The 17,727-nt window shown below is 37.1% G+C and overlaps 1 protein-coding gene across 6 annotated transcripts in view; it reads right to left on the bottom strand.

Moving 5' to 3' along the window:
- Nucleotides 1–466: 466 nt before the first annotated feature.
- Nucleotides 467–17,727, bottom strand: part of MITF (melanocyte inducing transcription factor) — a 211,479-nt gene continuing 194,218 nt past the window's right edge. For 3 of the 6 annotated variants that reach the window (XM_045529641.1, XM_045529645.1, XM_045529643.1), the window contains 4 exons: nucleotides 17,268–17,342; nucleotides 11,922–11,997; nucleotides 8,475–8,622; nucleotides 467–4,004 (listed from right to left, as the gene is read on the bottom strand). In XM_045529641.1, the coding sequence (XP_045385597.1) occupies nucleotides 3,603–4,004; nucleotides 8,475–8,622; nucleotides 11,922–11,997; nucleotides 17,268–17,342 (701 nt within the window). In that variant the 3' untranslated portion in view covers nucleotides 467–3,602. The remainder of the gene's footprint in view (nucleotides 4,005–8,474; nucleotides 8,623–11,921; nucleotides 11,998–17,267; nucleotides 17,343–17,727) is intronic. The other 3 variants (XM_045529642.1, XM_045529644.1, XM_045529646.1) reach the window with 2 other exon arrangements.

Here is a 17,727-nt window from a genome sequence, read left to right on the forward strand (position 1 = left end):
AAAAAAAACAGCCAGGAGCTGGCAGCCTGGGTATATTAAGCTTTCATTATTGTAAATTTGTATTTTAAAAACCCAATATCTTTTCTGTAAATATGCAAGGGTTTCTCTGACAATTTCTCTTTTTGTAAAGCCACCTCTCACTGAAACATTTAAAATAAAACTCCTATATCTAAAATGAAGTCTTGGCATTTGGGAGTTTAAAATCTCCCCAAATTCAGAGGGGGGGGGTAAGCTGCATAATTATAGTTCATCTGAGTGCAAGTCATAAAGTAATAAAAAATGTTTAAAACTAAAAAGTAACATCTTAGAGTAGCATTTAAAACAAAAAAAAAGTACTTACTGGCATTTTAAAAATTTTCATGCAATTTGTTATTCATTAAATCAGAAGAAAATGTGCACTACCGTTTTTTTTGATAAGGCAAATAACATTCAAAATTGGCATTAACTAAACACAATTGGCCACCACTATGTGAAAAACCAAATGCTTTAATGAGGCTATCAAGAACAACAGTTCAATTATTCCATTGGATACATTAATATCGATCCATAATATACAGTGCTATGGACCACACAGAAATTATTGCTGCATCCAACAGCAGGTGACTATTATTAACATTACAGTACCAAGCGTCCACAAGAGACAGTCATTTGTCATTTTTATCAAGAAATAGGGTTTTTTATACTGTTATCGACATCAACTTTTTCCCAGTGCATTTTTAAAAAATATTAATAAGTGCATTCCTTTGTGCTTTATTTTATATCTTTTAACTTCCTATGTATTTTATTTGTTCTTATTGCTTTATTGTTTAAAAACAACCAGAAAGTACTTTGTCATCCTATGTATGACCAGGTTGGTTGTATGGTTTTTGGCAAAGTCAGAAGGTTTGGTATTTCCATTGCCCTACCCAGAGGCAGGTGGACAATTCTGGCATTTTGGTCACTCCAGACGGAGGCCCAACCCCGAGTCACAGTTCTGCACCCAGGGATCGGGGGAGTGGTGTGGATCACTCTCTTGTTACAAACGACAAGCCCAAACCACTGCCTCTTGGCTTAACTAGTCCCTAAAATGATTCCACACTCTATTTGGCAACAAAGAAATAAATAAAACCACCCCCAAGGTTGCAGCATTCTCCTGGGCTTGCTTACCTGCCACTTTCAGAAATTGTCTCTTAAGAAGAAGGGGACGGGGAAGCAGGCATTGGCAAAGTCAGGAGTTGCAAGAGTCAGGGCAGCAGTACAAGATGCCATACTTTCTCTCAACAAAGCTTTCCATGAGGTTGCTTAACTGTGGCCACATTCCCTTGGCCATGGGTCAGTCAACCTTGCTTTATTATTAAAACCCCTCAAAATCAGCTAAGGAAAACTAGCATCATAGCATCACGATCTTTGACTTTCATATCCAGCTCCCTCCCCCCATATAAATATGAAGAGAAAAATAGACAATGCTATGATTGTATCGATGAACACTATGGTACAATTAGCTGTTCATGCAGATTTGCATCACTATTCTAGGAAAAGAGCTGTACAATTAAGGGGGTTGAAAGAATGGGAACTAATTTTCCCTACCCCCTTAAGGAATAAAGCTATAAAACTGATAGCATCATCAATGTTTCCAAGGATTCTCATTGCCCACTGTGCAGTTGATTATTTTCACCTAAACCATCCATTCACACATCTGATAAGCACTCCTTCTCTCTGAACCCTCCATCACCCATCACCAATTCATGTCTGACATTTAAACATTTAAAAAAAAAAACCCTCCTGAATAAGGTTTCCTGATGAAAGAAGTTGGCACTCTGTCACTAAAATATATTTAATATTAAAAAATATCTGAAGGAAAATTGGAAGCTCTTATATTGTCTACATAGGCACCATGCTACATGTTCCTCTTTGACTACAGATACCATCTTGAAACTTTCTCCTACATTACAGTTCAGTCAGTGCTAGTCCGAAAAAGACTACTGCTATATGTAAGGCACTTCATTCTGAATGGATATGCTTTATGCCACTTGCTATTCAATTGTAGGCTGCTACTGAGAAATTCCATTCAACAGCCTGGCTCATAACACTATATGGCATCTGTATAAAACATCTAGGCTTGATACATGTAACACTACTGTTATTGCATAGGACTACACAAGTAGATAATGCACTGAAACTAACTTTACAACGTTGCTGCTCAGTTAAAACATTGTTATCAAGTAACAGTAATTTGCCAATACAGTATTTCTCTCTTTCAAAAAAAAATTCAGCAAGTTTGCTGAAATAAACCCCAATTGAAATGACCATAATGGGCACATTAATGCTATGGTTATCAGTCTCCAAGAATATTGCTATTTGTATATCCTAAAAATAAATATGTAAGTTTATTCTTTCTAGAAAGCTTGGTTTTAACCTATTAATACTATACCTTAAATGTGTCAAAAAACAGTTCCGGAGTGAGACTGCAATATACAAAATATTCGCAAAGCTCTCTTTAAACACAAGACCTTGCATAAAAGTTTTCTTTCGTGGGCGTACAAAGAATGCGGAAAACCACCAGTGAGCTGTAAAAATATCGAAAACTTGCCATTTTAAGATGCATCTTCTTACAAATTAATACAAACATATTGAAAAGAACGATGATATTAAAGAATCTGTACAAATCAAATGAACAGTAAAACATAATTTAAAAATAAAAATAGTAAAGCCAATTAGAAATATGCCCAGTTCAGCTTTCTTATCAAAAGCAAAAATGAAAAAAAAAAAAAAGTAAAACAAAGTTTTCAGTGCTCCTCAATATTTTACTCTGAGAGGACATTCACTTCCATTTCAAAATAAAATATATCTTATGAAAAACTGAATCACACTCATGGATGAAGAAAACTGGAATAGCACAGAGTGAAGATTAGACTCTGTATTTCAGAGCCTTGGTCTAACTAACTCCCTTTAATTTCAGTTGGTATCAGTTACATTTTCTAACCAGACAATCCTCAGGAAAAGGCTGCAGTTTTGTTTTCTCTCTCTCTCTCTTTTTTTTTTTTTTTTTTTTGGTCTTTTACAGAATATAGTATTTCTTTAAATAGTTTGCAGTATAAAGACTAAACAATGCTAGAAAGGTACTGTATCTTTAAGGCAGTACCAATGAATTAATTCATTTATAAAATGGAAAAGGGTTAGTATGGATTTCTTTTCCTCCTTTTTTTTTCTTTTTTCTTTTTTTTTGGTTGCTTTACATTCTTTCAATTAAATGTTACATTTAATTTCCAAGGAAGTCACAGGCATAAAAATCTCAAATCACGTTTCCCCTGAATAAAAATGGACAGACATTTCTCTGATGCAAAATCCTCTTGCTCAGAAAGCTAAAGTCTGTGGTGAATTCAGTTCACAGATACTGCACACTTGCTGTACAATACTTTGGAGGCATTTGTAGTTGTAAAATAGAATATACAAGTCTGTTTCACAAAATTCTAAAAATAAAATATATCCTGGGCTATTGATAAAGCATGAAAAAAAAATTTCATATTAAAGGAAAATTATCAAGAAAACCCCTTCAGGTAAATTATTAAATCTACTAATCAAGAAAGGAAGCAGTCTGGCGAGTGCAGAGCAGGGCGCGTTCGCTAACAAGCATGCTCCGTCTCTTCCATGCTCATGCTGCTCCTCCGGCTGCTGGTTTTGGAAGCTCCCGGGGACACTGACGAAAGGAGTGGGTCAGTTACGCCAACAGGAGAAAGAGTATCGTCCATCAGGATGTCTTCCAGTTTGGATCCCATTTTGGTGGGGACGCCGTAGGCTTGGCCGCCCTCGGTCCCCGTTCCGAGGCTGTTGTTGAAGGTGATGGTGCCATCCGTGAGATCAAGAGTTGTTGTACAAGTCAGGTCTGCGTGGTGCTGGAGGAGGTCTTGGTTGCAGTTCTCAAGGACCGGTTCTTGCTTGATGATCCGATTCACCAAATCTGGGGAGCAGAGACCCGTGGATGGAATAAGGGAAAGTCCATGAGCTCGAGCCTGCATTTCGAGTTCCTATAATAAAAGTAAAAATCAAACACTGAAAATAGGCAGAACACAGAGGATTTTTAGGACAGTCAGACTACTCTGTATGATACTATAAGGGCGGGTGTGTGTCATTATACTTTTGTCCAGATCCATAAAATGTATAACACCAAGAGTGAATGTAAACTATGGGTTTTGGAGGATAATAAAATGTCAATGTGAGTTCATCGATTCTAATTAATGCACCACTCTGGGGGAGGATGTTGATAATGGGGGAGGCCGTGCATGTGTAGGGGCAGGAGGTATATGGGAGATATCTGTAGCTTCCTCCCAATTTTACTATGAACATAAAACTGCTCTAAAAAATAGTCTATTTAAAAAATCAGACACTAAGAGGCAAAACAATAAATTCTCAAAATGAAAGTGTTTTGCTCTTTTAAATGAACAAACTGTATTTCCTTAAGGCCAGGAGAGGCGCCACTGGTAGGGGAATGAATTTTTAGGTGTTTTATGGATTATATTATGTATTGAAAATAGAGACAGTCTCTCAGATATTAATGTTCACAATGAGGATAAGTTTAAAAATATAAAAATAAAATTTTTAAGTGTGAGCTGAAAAAAGGAAAATATTAAGTAAACAGTAATATAGTTTCATGGTCCCTAAACTGTGAACTGAAGTACCCAGGGGTGCTGCAATGAACTCATAGGGCACTAGGAAAATTTTAAAATTTCAAGGGAAGTAGTGATACTACCTCAAGAACTACTAAAGTCAGTTGCAGCATTAGATTGTGCTACATACTTTTCAATCACATCATCACATCCTATCGTTGCAAAGCTGGGCTTTTGTCAGTTGCTGTGATATATGTATAAAAAAAAAACAAGTACTACATGAACATCAGTGAAGAATGGGAAATAAGTGTGGTGGTATCCAATCTGATTTCAAGGCTTTAGAAGTTGTGCAGTGCCCAACAGGCACACAAGTCCTGTTAGTAAGTAATACAGTTATTTAACAACAAAATTAAAATGCTATTTTTCTGTCAACTTACATATTTTATTTTTTCAAATAGCTACTAAGTCATTAGAACCCAAATACTTAATAAGTTGTTTGAACCTAACAAAAATGGTAGGTATTTCTTTTGGTCTGGGGGGCAGTGAAAAGGTTGCTAAGACACTAAGGGCAGCATGAATTTAAAAAGTTTGTATAGTGATGGCAAAAGTTGTGAAGGTCCTATGCAAGTGGCTAAAGTTTTAGAAGCATCATTTAGCCATCTCACCAGAGCAAAGGGAAATTATTATTTCTTTAATTTAACAAGTAAGTTCTCATCTATAAGATAAATAATTTCTTCCTTTACTTTTTTCACACACCTTCCTATTACGGGCTGAACTGTGTTCCTGAAAAAATTTACATATTGAAGTCCTAACCACCAGTACCTTGGAATGTGACTGTGTTTGGACATAGGGCCTTTAAAGAGGTAATTAAGGTAAAATAAGGTCATACGGTGGGCCCTAACCCAATAGGACTGGTGTCTTTATAAGAAGAGGAGACTGGGACACAGACACACAGAAAGGGAAGACCATGGAAGATATAGGGAGAAGATGGCTATCTACAAGCCAAGGAGACAGGCCTCAGTAGGAACCTGCTAACATCTTGATCTGGGTCTACTGGGCTCCAGAATTGTGAGGAAATATAATAACATTCTGTTGTTTAAACCACCCAATTGGTGGTACTTTGCTATAGCAGCACTAGCTAATATATTTCCTAAATGTCAGTGACGCCCCCAGTACCTCATCGCAAAATGCCTTCCAAGCAAGCTCTTTCCCTTTTTCCTTTCTGAGTGTCCCTGGACATGCCTAAAATGAACCATGGAGACCCCAGCTTGTCCCAGACAAACATTCTGCTTCTACATTCCAATGCCGTTCTTCCTATGTTTACGATACGATAATATATAAACATGGTATAAATTTGAAGCAAGTCACTTTGGCTCATCAGAGAGGGAAAGTACTCTCCACATGACACGGCCTCTCAACCTTTGCCCAAAAGCCTAGAAAGTCTGTGCCTGAAAAGTCGTTTCAGTCTACATTCAAGGCTGTTGGATCTGCAAGAGCCTTCTCTGCATGCAATTCAAGGAAGAGCTGGGAGCTTCAGATGCCACACAAGTATCTGCAAGTTCTTTTACGCAATCTCCAGAATCACAAGTCTCTTCAGGCATCATTTTAAAGCCCTGGGCTGTTTAATAAAATGGCAGTTCCACTGATATTAAGGCTTCATGCTCTTTCTTCTGTGAACGTTTTTGCATGCATCACTTAGAGTGAAAATGAAAGGAAGCCCTTAGGCCCAAGCTGAAAACATGGACTCTTGTAAATCTACACCAACATGCTAATAAGAACAGTACCTCCACATATGCAGTTTGTCTTTAAAAAATAATAACAATAATAAATTTGGATGAAGAGAGGCAAACATCTTACTCTAATCCTTTGTTGTTTAATTAAAAATGTTTATCAGCTGATTAGAGCGTTACTTAGATTTCTAAATAAGGTGATAAATCTCATCTGGAGAACTCCGGCTTCACTGCATCACAGAGCTTTCCTAATTAATAATGTTTTCTATGATATGCAAAAGTTCTAAAGGCTGCCTCACACCATCACTGGAAGAAAACCAAGATATTGTCACCATGGAATTTCCAATGCATATATTTCACAATATTCGGATTTCACATGAATATACATGTTTGGAACCTTAAAATAAAACAAAACCTAGCTTCTTTTTCAAAGTAGTTATTACATTTTAATACTTGTGTGAGGAAATGACACATTAGTATAAGCTGCTTTTATAAATGGGTACACTAAGTTCAAGAGATTAAATACCTATGGCTACTTATTCAAGAGACAGAACGTAAAACAAACAACAAAAGCCAAAGAAGGTGAGGGGAAGAGGAAAGGAGGATTTTCAAATTCCATATAACCTCTACTTCACCACCCAGAGTCTAAAACACAGCCCTGGAGAAGAGATGCCTTCTGCCTCCCCGCCCCACGGCTGAGGATCGCTGCAGTGAACGAGCCAGGTGACATCTCGAAATATAACTGCTGTGGAGCATTCAGAAGAATGGAGACCATTATCATAAATGAATTGCTCTGCTCAGTAAGTTCAACGTCCAGGATGGACACCACTAGGCGAAACACGATGGTCTCTAAGGTGTCATCCTTTGCATTATCCTTCCATGAAACTTAACTCCATAAATATTAATGGTTGCACTGGAAATCTGAAAAACAACCCTTGCTCTATGGCAAAACCTAGTAAAAGGTGGGTCCCTCTACTCAAGAAGAAGATAACAGTGTCACTGACTCTTACAGATAGGTTGCACTCAAAGTCAGCAAGTAAGTTAAAATTACCCTTGCAAACCTCTTCTGTCAATAACAGAGTCAGTTTTTGAGGACAGTTGCAGAGGAAGTTGTGTCCTTGTACTCAGCATGAGAGGCTGAACTCCTGAGAGAGGTACCAGGACCTGGTGCTAAAGAGGGACCCCCATCTCCTGCTCACACTGGTGCATATACTCACCGAATGAGATGACAGACGAATTGCACATATCGATAAAATTAATATGTCTCCTTCTGAAGGTGTATAGTTTAAGTTAGAGATACATATGGTATAATTCCACTATCTATAACTATTTCTGAGAATTATATCCTTATATAACATCCTCCAGGTATCCCCAAGGTCCCCATCAACATGGGCTCTGACCATCAACTGCTTCCCCACCATGCAAATACTAAGGCATTTTTTAAATTTAACATGTACAGTCAATGCTCATTATGTTATGTTCTATAAAATCACCATGAACTCTGAATTAGTGAGTACTGAAGCACTGTTCCTAGGGGAAATACAAGGTTAGGTTCCTGAGAGCCTCTGGTCATGACACTTAACCTTGTTTCTGCTTAAAATCATCTTATTTAATATATATTATTGATTTGTAAACATTGAACTCACAGCCAGGAGCACTGTAACTCATACCTGAGTGAAGCTTATCTAACACGTGTGTTTTCTCCGTAAGGCACTTCACAGTCTTCTTGCCCTTAGGAACACTAGCCAGCACTTCAGCCCTCAGCTTGGGGCTCATTTTAAATAGAGAAATCAGCAACAGACCACACGACATTGTAGAAAACATGAGACTTAACAGATAATGAACGAAACACTTGTTTATAGTGCAAAAGCTGAGACAAGAAAGTAGAGCATTCACATCGGCAGAGCTGTTCGACCTCACCTGGAAACCAGCTCAATGGGCAGCTCGAATTTGTACACATCCAAGAACAACCGTGAACAGGGCACAAATATTCATTTTGAGGTTACAAGCAGGCAAATTCTCACATACAGAATCCACTAATACTAAGGATCCACTACATTAGGATCACGTAAGGCAACTCCCTTATGGCTCATTATGTGTTTCCTTCTCTATCTTGAAGTCAGTAGCAGGTTGGGAACTTTACACGACACAGGCCACGTACCTGTATTCTGAGCAGCAAATGCCGGTTGGCATGCTCCAGTTTCTTCTGCCGGTTTTCAAGTTCTTTCGCGCGTTGCTGTTCTCGTTGCAACTTTCGGATGTAGTCCACGGATGCTTTTAAAATGGTTCCCTTGTTCCAGCGCATGTCTCTGTGATAAAAAAAGGAGGAAAATAGACTGTTTTAAGGATTTAAGGCTGAATAAAAATTTAGTCTTCAAAGCATTCAATTTCTAAAGACGTGGTAAGAATTGTACATTAATAATGGCTATCGTTCACTGAGTGCTTGTCACGCATAGAACAACTGTCCACCCATTCTGTATACACTACCTTACTTAACCCAGACAAGCAGTTTGTAAGGTAGAAACATTGTGTCTATGTTGAAACAGAGACAATTCAACTTCTAGGTCACAGAGCTACTATATAGTGGAGTCAGGACTTTGATTACTATGTTAAATAGTTATAGGTTTCTAGAACTATAAAAGTTTACTCACACAGAATAAGCTATGGTAAAAAAAAAATAAAATTCTGTGAGATCTCACTACTTGATGGCTCGTGACATAAAAGTGGCATCCTTAGATTTTTTATTTTATCATGAATTATCTATCACGGGCAGATTATCTCTCTGTATCAATTTCTTCATCTCAAAATGATGATATTATACTTGTATAAGCAGCCTCATAGGTATGATACTGGAATCAAAGGAGGCACTTTATACAAACGTGCTGTGAAAAGTTTAAAACACAATTGAAATAATGGAGCAGGCACTGTGTTAATAATAATTATAACAGCGATCTTTCAATAGCATTTACTATGTTCCAGGTACTTTTTAAAGTGTTTTACAATTCATTTAATCATTACAATCTCAATGGTTAGGTACTAATATGACCCCCATTTTACTGATTGGAAACTAAGGCACAGAGAGGTTAATCCATTTGCCCAAGGTCACAGAGTTAGGAAATAGCAGAGTCAAGAAGCCCAGAGAACCTGGCTCTAGACCCCCTGTTCTAAACCTTTTCATCACACTTCCTCTTGTGTAATTGAATCCTCAAAACATTTAGACTAGGTAGGATAATTCTGACATCCTCTTTTTTAACAGATGTGAAAAATGAAGCACGAGGATTCAAACATCTTCCCCAAGGTCAGACATCTTGTTTCAGAATTCCAACCCAGGCAGCCTGAGCTTGGTGCCTCGCAGTTCTTAATCAGTTTAGCTCTCACGTACTCATATATGAGAAAATTAAGAACACCATTAAAATGTGGGTGAAAGCACTTTAAAAAATTTAGAGCACTCCAGAAAAATAATAAAGAATGAACTATCATTACAACATTAAGAGGAATGTTTTTGTATGGCTTTGAATTAATCTGAACCTTTTTATAGACAATATTCACCATAATGATGGCAATTATGTTGATGAAAACAAAAACAATTTGCTGTACAGAGAACCATCTACCCCATAATCTATAGCTGCTAAAAGCAGATCGGAAGTATCAGGTGGAACCTGTGAATGGAGGGCCATTAAAACAAGCCACCGAGTAATTGATCCTCACATGGGTTAGATGAAGAACAAAACAGAAGTTCCCCCATGACAGGGACAGTTCCAGCCCCTAGAGAATTCCCTGGGGTTAATCCCTGGGGTCTGAGCACCAAAGATGGCAACCCAGGGAAGTGCCCTGAGATACCCAGAGTAAGCACAGAGACTTAATGTTCGGAGCTAAAACCAAGGTAACAGAAACTTTAGCAGCCAGAGAGAAATGTAATTATAATGAATGATGCCTTACCTAGGCCAGCAAGGTGAGAAACCAGTAATGGAACACACAAGCAGTCACTCAGTTTTTAAGAAGTGATTATTTCAAGCATTTATCCTGGGTTTTGCTTCCTTGTGAGACCCAATCAATCAATTATATTTCTGGGCTTAAAGGAAGGGTTTTCAAACTTTTTTTTTTTTTTATGATGAGAGGGACTCTTTTTACATACAGAAATGTACATAGATCTCCAATATATAAAATCAACAAAAGCAGACTTACTCTGGGGGAAGAAAGGGTATGGGGCTGAGACCCTGATCAGTAAGGATGTCTCTATAGCAGGCACATTCTAGAAAGCCAGTATGGGAAAACCACCATATAGATTATAGTCTGTTTTATCTTAAAACAATGCCTACAATTAAAGATCATATCGGTTCAGATTATAAACACGTAAGTATTCTAATACAATGGAGAAAGGAGATATGCAAATAGAGGCTTTCACTGCAGTCCCATAGTTTCATAATATGTTACTAAAGAGATTCACATGCTACAGTTTAAAAGAATATGCTAAAAAGTGAAAGCTGATAAAGAACAGGAAAATGGGAATTCAATTTCAACTATCATGCAAGACTGACTATAGGAAATGAAGGTCACAGCCCTTTAGTAGGATAAATTTGTGCTGCAGAACTGAGAATTTGAATGTTTCGAGTTTGAAAATGCCTTTCCTTGAAACCCGGGGAAGCAAAATGTTGCAGATGGAATTGTGCTTGCACATTCCTCAAAACCACCTCACAATAGGTAATGATTGTATTTTATTTTGTTACACATTCTCTAACAATAATGTGAATAGTACATTTAATAAGCTTTGCATGAATAATGCTTGATTTCATCTTTACATTTTATTAGGTAGCTAAAAGGTCATGTTCAAAGGCTAATTTTATAGAATGCCTGTGGGGCCATTAAAATGTATACATTCTCTAGCCCTTTACTTTAAATGGGCCGATTTCTAATAGATAACGATTTTGTATTTGTTGTCCTATTTGCTGATGTTGTAGGCAACTGTAAGGCTGGTAGGAAAGACTTGAGAAAATTATCTTTACAGCTGTTGTCTCTGAAAGGGAGGGCAGAGGGAGACCAAAAGCTGAAATCCAAATTAGCTGACTTGTACTTAGTAAGAGGATTAAACATTACTGTTTTCCCCTTAGATTGGTAAAACACACAAAGAATACGCAAGTTTTCATAAAAACAATTGACCTTTTTGTCTATTGAATATCACTAAACTTGAAGTCTCCTGTATCTGTTCATCAGTGCCTATTTAGAGATATTATACAAGTTGAAGAGCAAATAGTCAACAAATTTTGCTTTAACAGCTATTGAAATCTCTGTACTACACGAACTGCTAAAAGAAATCGTTTTTAGTAGCTCAGTATTTGTCAGGAATTCTCAGATTTCAGAAAGCCACCTCCTCAAACCCAAAGCTAACCATCTCATATCCAACAATCCTTTTATGCAATTCAGTATATTTCTCTTGAAATTTTAGTTTGATGAGACTAACAAAAAGAAAGGTTTAACAAGCATTTAGGAATGGAACCAAAGGGACAGGGAGACGTCTTTAGTTTCTGTAACTGCATTTTTTTTGCAACATATGAAAAAACATTAAGGTATGAAAAATATATGATGCAGATTAACATGCAATTGTACTCACGGATCATTTGACTTGGGAATCAAAGTACCTAGTTCTTTAATGCGGTCATTTATGTTAAATCTTCTTCTTCGTTCAACTTCAAGAAAAGAGCACAGGAAAGGGCTATTAGTAACAGTGACACGATGCATTTAGCATATCTCATTAAAGGCATGTGCATATTAACTTCACCAGGTCAAGACAATGGAAACTTGAACCTAATTTTTCCCTGTTTTTACCATGTTTTTGGTACTGAGGTTAAAGCACTAAAATAATGAGCTACCTTTGTACAGAGCTTTACCATTTACAAAGCCCTTAGACATACACTTTCTCACTTGCTGTTATAACAACACTGAAATCAGAGTTACTACCCTCAGTTAAGAATGACAAAACTGCCTTGGAGATACAGGTATCAGTGACTTGGCAAGGACACCCAGCAAAAAGTGGTAAATAGCACAAACTTAAAGCTAACCCTATAGGAGCAGGAGTCGGCAAACTTTCCAAAGGGCTGGACAGTGAGTGCTTCTATACTTGCAGGCCAAGTAGCAAAATTGAGGATATTATGTAGGCACTTAACATAAGCAGAGAGACATCAAATTTCCACAAATTTTTTACTGACAAAATTAAAAAAATAACAACTGAGTACAATTTTTTTGCAAGAAAAGTCTGCAAATGAAAGCATTAGAATTTACTTGTGATGTTGACATTTGCATTTTATATAATTTTCACTTGTCACAAAATATTAATCTTCTAATTTTTCTTAACCATTTAAAAATATAAAAAACATTCTTCACTCATGGGCCACACAAAAACCCTCACTCTAGCTCAGTGCTGTCCAGTGAAAACATAATACAAATTACATAGTAAGTTTAAATTTTCTAGTGGCCATAATAAAAAGTACAAAGGGGTGAAATTAACTTTAACATTTTGTTAAACTCGTTCTATCCAAAATATAATTTCAACAGGAAATCAATATAAAAATTTATAAAATTAGATATTTAACATTCTTTCCTTCATACTAAGCTTTTGGAACCCAGGGTGTATTTAATACTCACAGCACATCACAATTTGGACCAATCATATTTCAAGGTGGTAAATGGCTACTGTACTGGATAGACAGCCCTGGAACTTAAGTCTAGCCTTTTTAACTATACTATGCCTCTTCACAGCATTCTCATTTTATAAGTCCAGTTGTAAGTTCAACTAAATTATCATCTTGTTAGGGGAGGATGACATAGTTAAGCATATGAGATAGTAAATGTTTCTATAATAATTTATGTCATCTAGCAAATAAATTCCAAACAACTTAAGATCTAAAAAATTAGATTAAAGTTGTTAATATTTCACTTTTTTTTTCCCCCCCCCGAGACAAGAGTCTCTCTCTGTTGCCCTGGCTAGAGTGCAGCAGTATGGTCATAGCTCACTGTAGCTCTGAACTCCTGGGCTCAAGCAATCCTCCATCCTCAGCCTCCTGAGTAGCTAAGACTGCAGGTGTGTGCCACCATGCCCAGCTAAGTTTTTCATTTTTTGTAGAGAGAGGGGTCTTTCTATGTTGCCCAGGCTGATCTCAAACTTCTGGCTTCAAGTGATCCTCCCTCCTCAGCCTCCCAAAGTGCTGGGATTACAGGTATGAGCCATCATGCCTGGCCAATATTTTACTTTAAATACCCTAATATATATTTATATTTAACCCATAATATTCTGTACACTTAGACAAATAATGTTGTTCACTGCTTTGCCAATATATATTGCAGTTTGTCTTGGCTGCGCAATTATTCCAATGATTAAATCAATTATATACAGTATTAAGTCTTATCTTTAAACTTTTATAAAATGGAAACCCTATGTGATGGCTGACAGTTTTGCAGAAGAAATTTTGGGATCCCTGATCCACTAACTAACCTCTTCCAAAACTCTGAAGCAGGGCATTTTCTTGCTATTTTTTCCAAGCATAGAATAATCATAAAAATTCAAATAATATTGAAATATATGAAGTGAAATAAAATTACCCTATGATCCACTGTTAAGTTTCTTATATATCCCTTACGATGATTTTTATGCTTTGAAAATAACCACACATGCGATGACATAGCTGTACAACCATATACTGACGAATCCCATACTTCTATTTCCAGCCCAGACATCTCCCTGCAACTCCAGACTCACGTCTGACTGATGACTAGCTGTCTCCATATACAGGTCTAATGGACAGACCAAATCATCCCAATGTAAGCTCCTGATCTTTCCACTCAAATCTGCTCCATCTACAGGCTTAAGAGTAACTCGCCTTACTTAAAGGTAACTATTAATACATCCTTCCAGTTGTTGAGGCCAGAACTGTGGAATCAGTACTGAGCCTTTCTCCCTCTCACAACCCACATTGGATCCATTGTCAAATCTGTTGGCTCTACCTTCAAAATATTTCCAGACTTTGTCCACTTCCAACTTCCATGGCTACCCAAGATGCCACTGTCATCTCTTCCTTGGATTATTTAATCCTTCTAACTGGTATCGCTACCTCACTCATGCTCCTGGCTTCCTGCTTCCTTTGGTCTATCTAGAACACAGTATCTAGACGGATCCTATTAAAACATAAGTCAGAGCATGTCAACCCTTTGCTCAAAACCCTCCAAACACTTTGCACCCGAGGCATCCTCCAAGGGTCTGGTGGGCTCCTACCCTGACCTGGTTTTCTATTCCCCCACTCTGACCACAGCTCCTATACTGATACACTGTGTTCTTATCCTTTAGCCCCACCGGCTCCTTGAGATTCCTCAGCCACGCCAGATGCGCCCCCATCTGTGGACACATGGCTGCTCCGGGACTCTCTTCCTCCAGATGCCTGAATGGCCCTACCCTCAACTCCCTCAGGCAGTGACTCAAATTTACCTAACAGACTTCCCTGGTCACCCTCTTTGAAATGGATCCACCACCTCCCGTGCCCACGCTGACACTGTAGCCTCTTGGCCACCCTTTTTCTCCTCATAGAACTTTCTACCATCTAATACTTAACATACTTCATTCATTCATTCATTCATTGTGTTTATTCACTGTTGCGCTCCAAACAACTGTGTGCCTAGCACATAGTAGGCCCTCAACAAATGTGTTGCATGAAGAATGATACATTTAAAGTGGAGTTACTCTAAAAATATTCTGCCTCTCTCTTTTTTTACTCAGCAGCATATTGTTGACATCTCTCACCGTCAACATTTAGATGTACCACATTTTATTTTTGGTTCAGTGACTTCCCTCTCCAATGATCTATTACGAAGGTGATATAAGCTGGTAAATTTTCTCAAAAAATACAAAAGTGTATAAAGGAAAAAGGAAAAGCCAACTCTTTACAACACCCAACATCTCTATGGGGAAACTGTCACTGATGAGGGGTGATGTCCAAACCTTTTCCCATGCACATACACGTCCATATAACACACACACACACACACACACACACACACACACACACACACACACACACACTAGCATAGCCCTGTATAGGATGTTCTTTTCACACAATAGGATATTATACATATTATTCTGCCACTTGCTTGTCTCACTCAGTAATATATAGTAGGCGACCCACGATTCATAGGTAAGCTCCTAAGGGTGGGAAACCCATTTGTCTGACTCCCATTTCGAAAAAAGTGCCTCATTCAAAATGGGGGCTCAACAAATAGAAACGGCCAAATGAATGAGTGGATAAATGAACAACATATTCTTTTGCACATTTTGGAAAATATTCTTACAAAATAAATTTGTAGAAAAGGAAGAGCCAGGTCAAGGGGCAATCTAACCTTGGATATTATTTTCTAACGGTTAGATAAGACTTTCAGATTGTTTTATAGCCCTCAGAGTTTGAACTAATCATGTTTGCACTTCACTGAGAACCCTGAACTTGACAGTTCAGGTGCCTCATTAAAGGTGTCTATTGTTTTTGACAAGATCCAACTTAGTTTTCCACATCCCAGTTAAGTTTTAGATAATACTTAATTATCTTATTTCTAAGGTGTTTTACAAGAAGAAATACCTTAGAGTAAAATTACTTGGAAGCTGGAGGAGGCCTTAGAGATACTTAGTCCATACCTTTTGGTTAGAAGATGAGGAAAAGATGTCAGCTCTCATACCTGACATGAAACTGGGTTTAAAAATAAAAACTAATACCCTCAGGGCCTCAGCAATTCCATTTCTCAGTAACACTAACCTAGAGAAACACACTCTCCTATACACAAACAGGCAGGTATAAAAATGTTCACTGTGGCACTGTTTATAATAGAAAAAAACCAGAAACAGCATGAACACAGAGCAGTAGGGGAATTACTAAATATTATACAATCACACTGTGGAATACTATGCAGTCATTTTTTAAAAGTAGACAGATGTAGATTTCTAACAGTAGAAGATCTTTAGGACATATTGTTTAGTAAAAAAGCACGCAACAGTGGAATATGGACAATACGATATTATTTGTGTTACAACATACACAAAACCATGTTATTTATTTTCTGTGTGTATATTCTTAAATACGTAGAAAAAGGTCAGGAAGAGCAATACCAAATTAAAACAAACCTGCATATTGCTGGGAATTAAAAGAGAACTTTGGCTTATTCTATCACTTTCATAAGGAGAAAGTGTTTATATATGACTCATATTCTTAAAAGTCCATTTAGGAAAAAGAGAATGATGTTATGAGATAAGAAACTCACACACAGACTATTTCCAAACTTAATTCTTTTATTATTATTATTATTATTATTATTATTATTATTGCTGTGTAGTTTCTCTGTCTTGTTTATATTACAAAAAAATTAAGTTTTCATAGGAAAAAGTTTAAAGGTTTTATCAAGAGTAAATTAAACATATAAAAAATATTTTAAATGTTACAGGATTTTTTCTTAACTCTCCAGTAAAGGTAGAAATTCAGGAAGCTACCTCATCCATTTACTCCCCTTCAGATGTGTTTCATTTTTGTTTTCTTTCAAATCTCACTGGAGAAGGTGATCCCATAATCCCCTTCTGTTAATAAGTTCCAGTGTGAGTGATATTTATAATTGGGTAGTTGGGGAGTCTCCCTCTCACTTAAAAATAAAAAAAAAAAAGGCAAAACACCCCAACTCACTACTGTAAACAAGAAAAATAAAAACTCTTCAGACACTGAACACAAGTATGTACATAAAATTCAATTTGATTTGAGATAAAAGTGGGGAAAAATATATATCCTGGTTTCTCTGAAATACAATTTCTCCCATAAAAGTTTCCTTTAATAGCTAGAGAAATCAATTTTCCTCCAAAATTTCTGGACACCTTTTTTGATGTAAGGGAGAATATTAAATCCAATATCAAATGTCATGAACATGAATAAAATCAACTTACTCAAGTTGTGATTGTCCTTTTTTTGCCTCTCTTTAGCCAGTGCTCTTGCTTCAGACTCTGTGGGAAAAATACACGCTGTGCACATGAATGAAGCCATTAGAAACTGGAAATGTTCGGGGTACCACCACATCAACTGCAAAACATCTCATTTCCGAAACACAGGGAAGCCGGTCTGACTTGACTCAAAGTAAAAATATTGTTTTTTAAATGACGCCATGTTAAAAGCTTGCACTTTTCAAAAGTCATATATGTCAAATACACAGTCGGCAAAAACTCGGCTTCCACAAAATGGTAAAAGACCAGTAACGATCCATAGCACACCATAAACAAACACAGCTACCAACAAGAATAAAATAAATAACTAGAGAACTATGGAAATTTGCTGTTGATAGTTTATTATCAGGAGTCAATTTTTCTTTTTAGGCCGTAGAACTTTTCAGTCTTTTTTTGATGCCTTTGT

Source organism: Lemur catta, chromosome 18 (genome assembly GCF_020740605.2).
Source record: "Lemur catta isolate mLemCat1 chromosome 18, mLemCat1.pri, whole genome shotgun sequence".
NCBI classification, from domain to species: Eukaryota; Metazoa; Chordata; class Mammalia; order Primates; family Lemuridae; genus Lemur; species Lemur catta.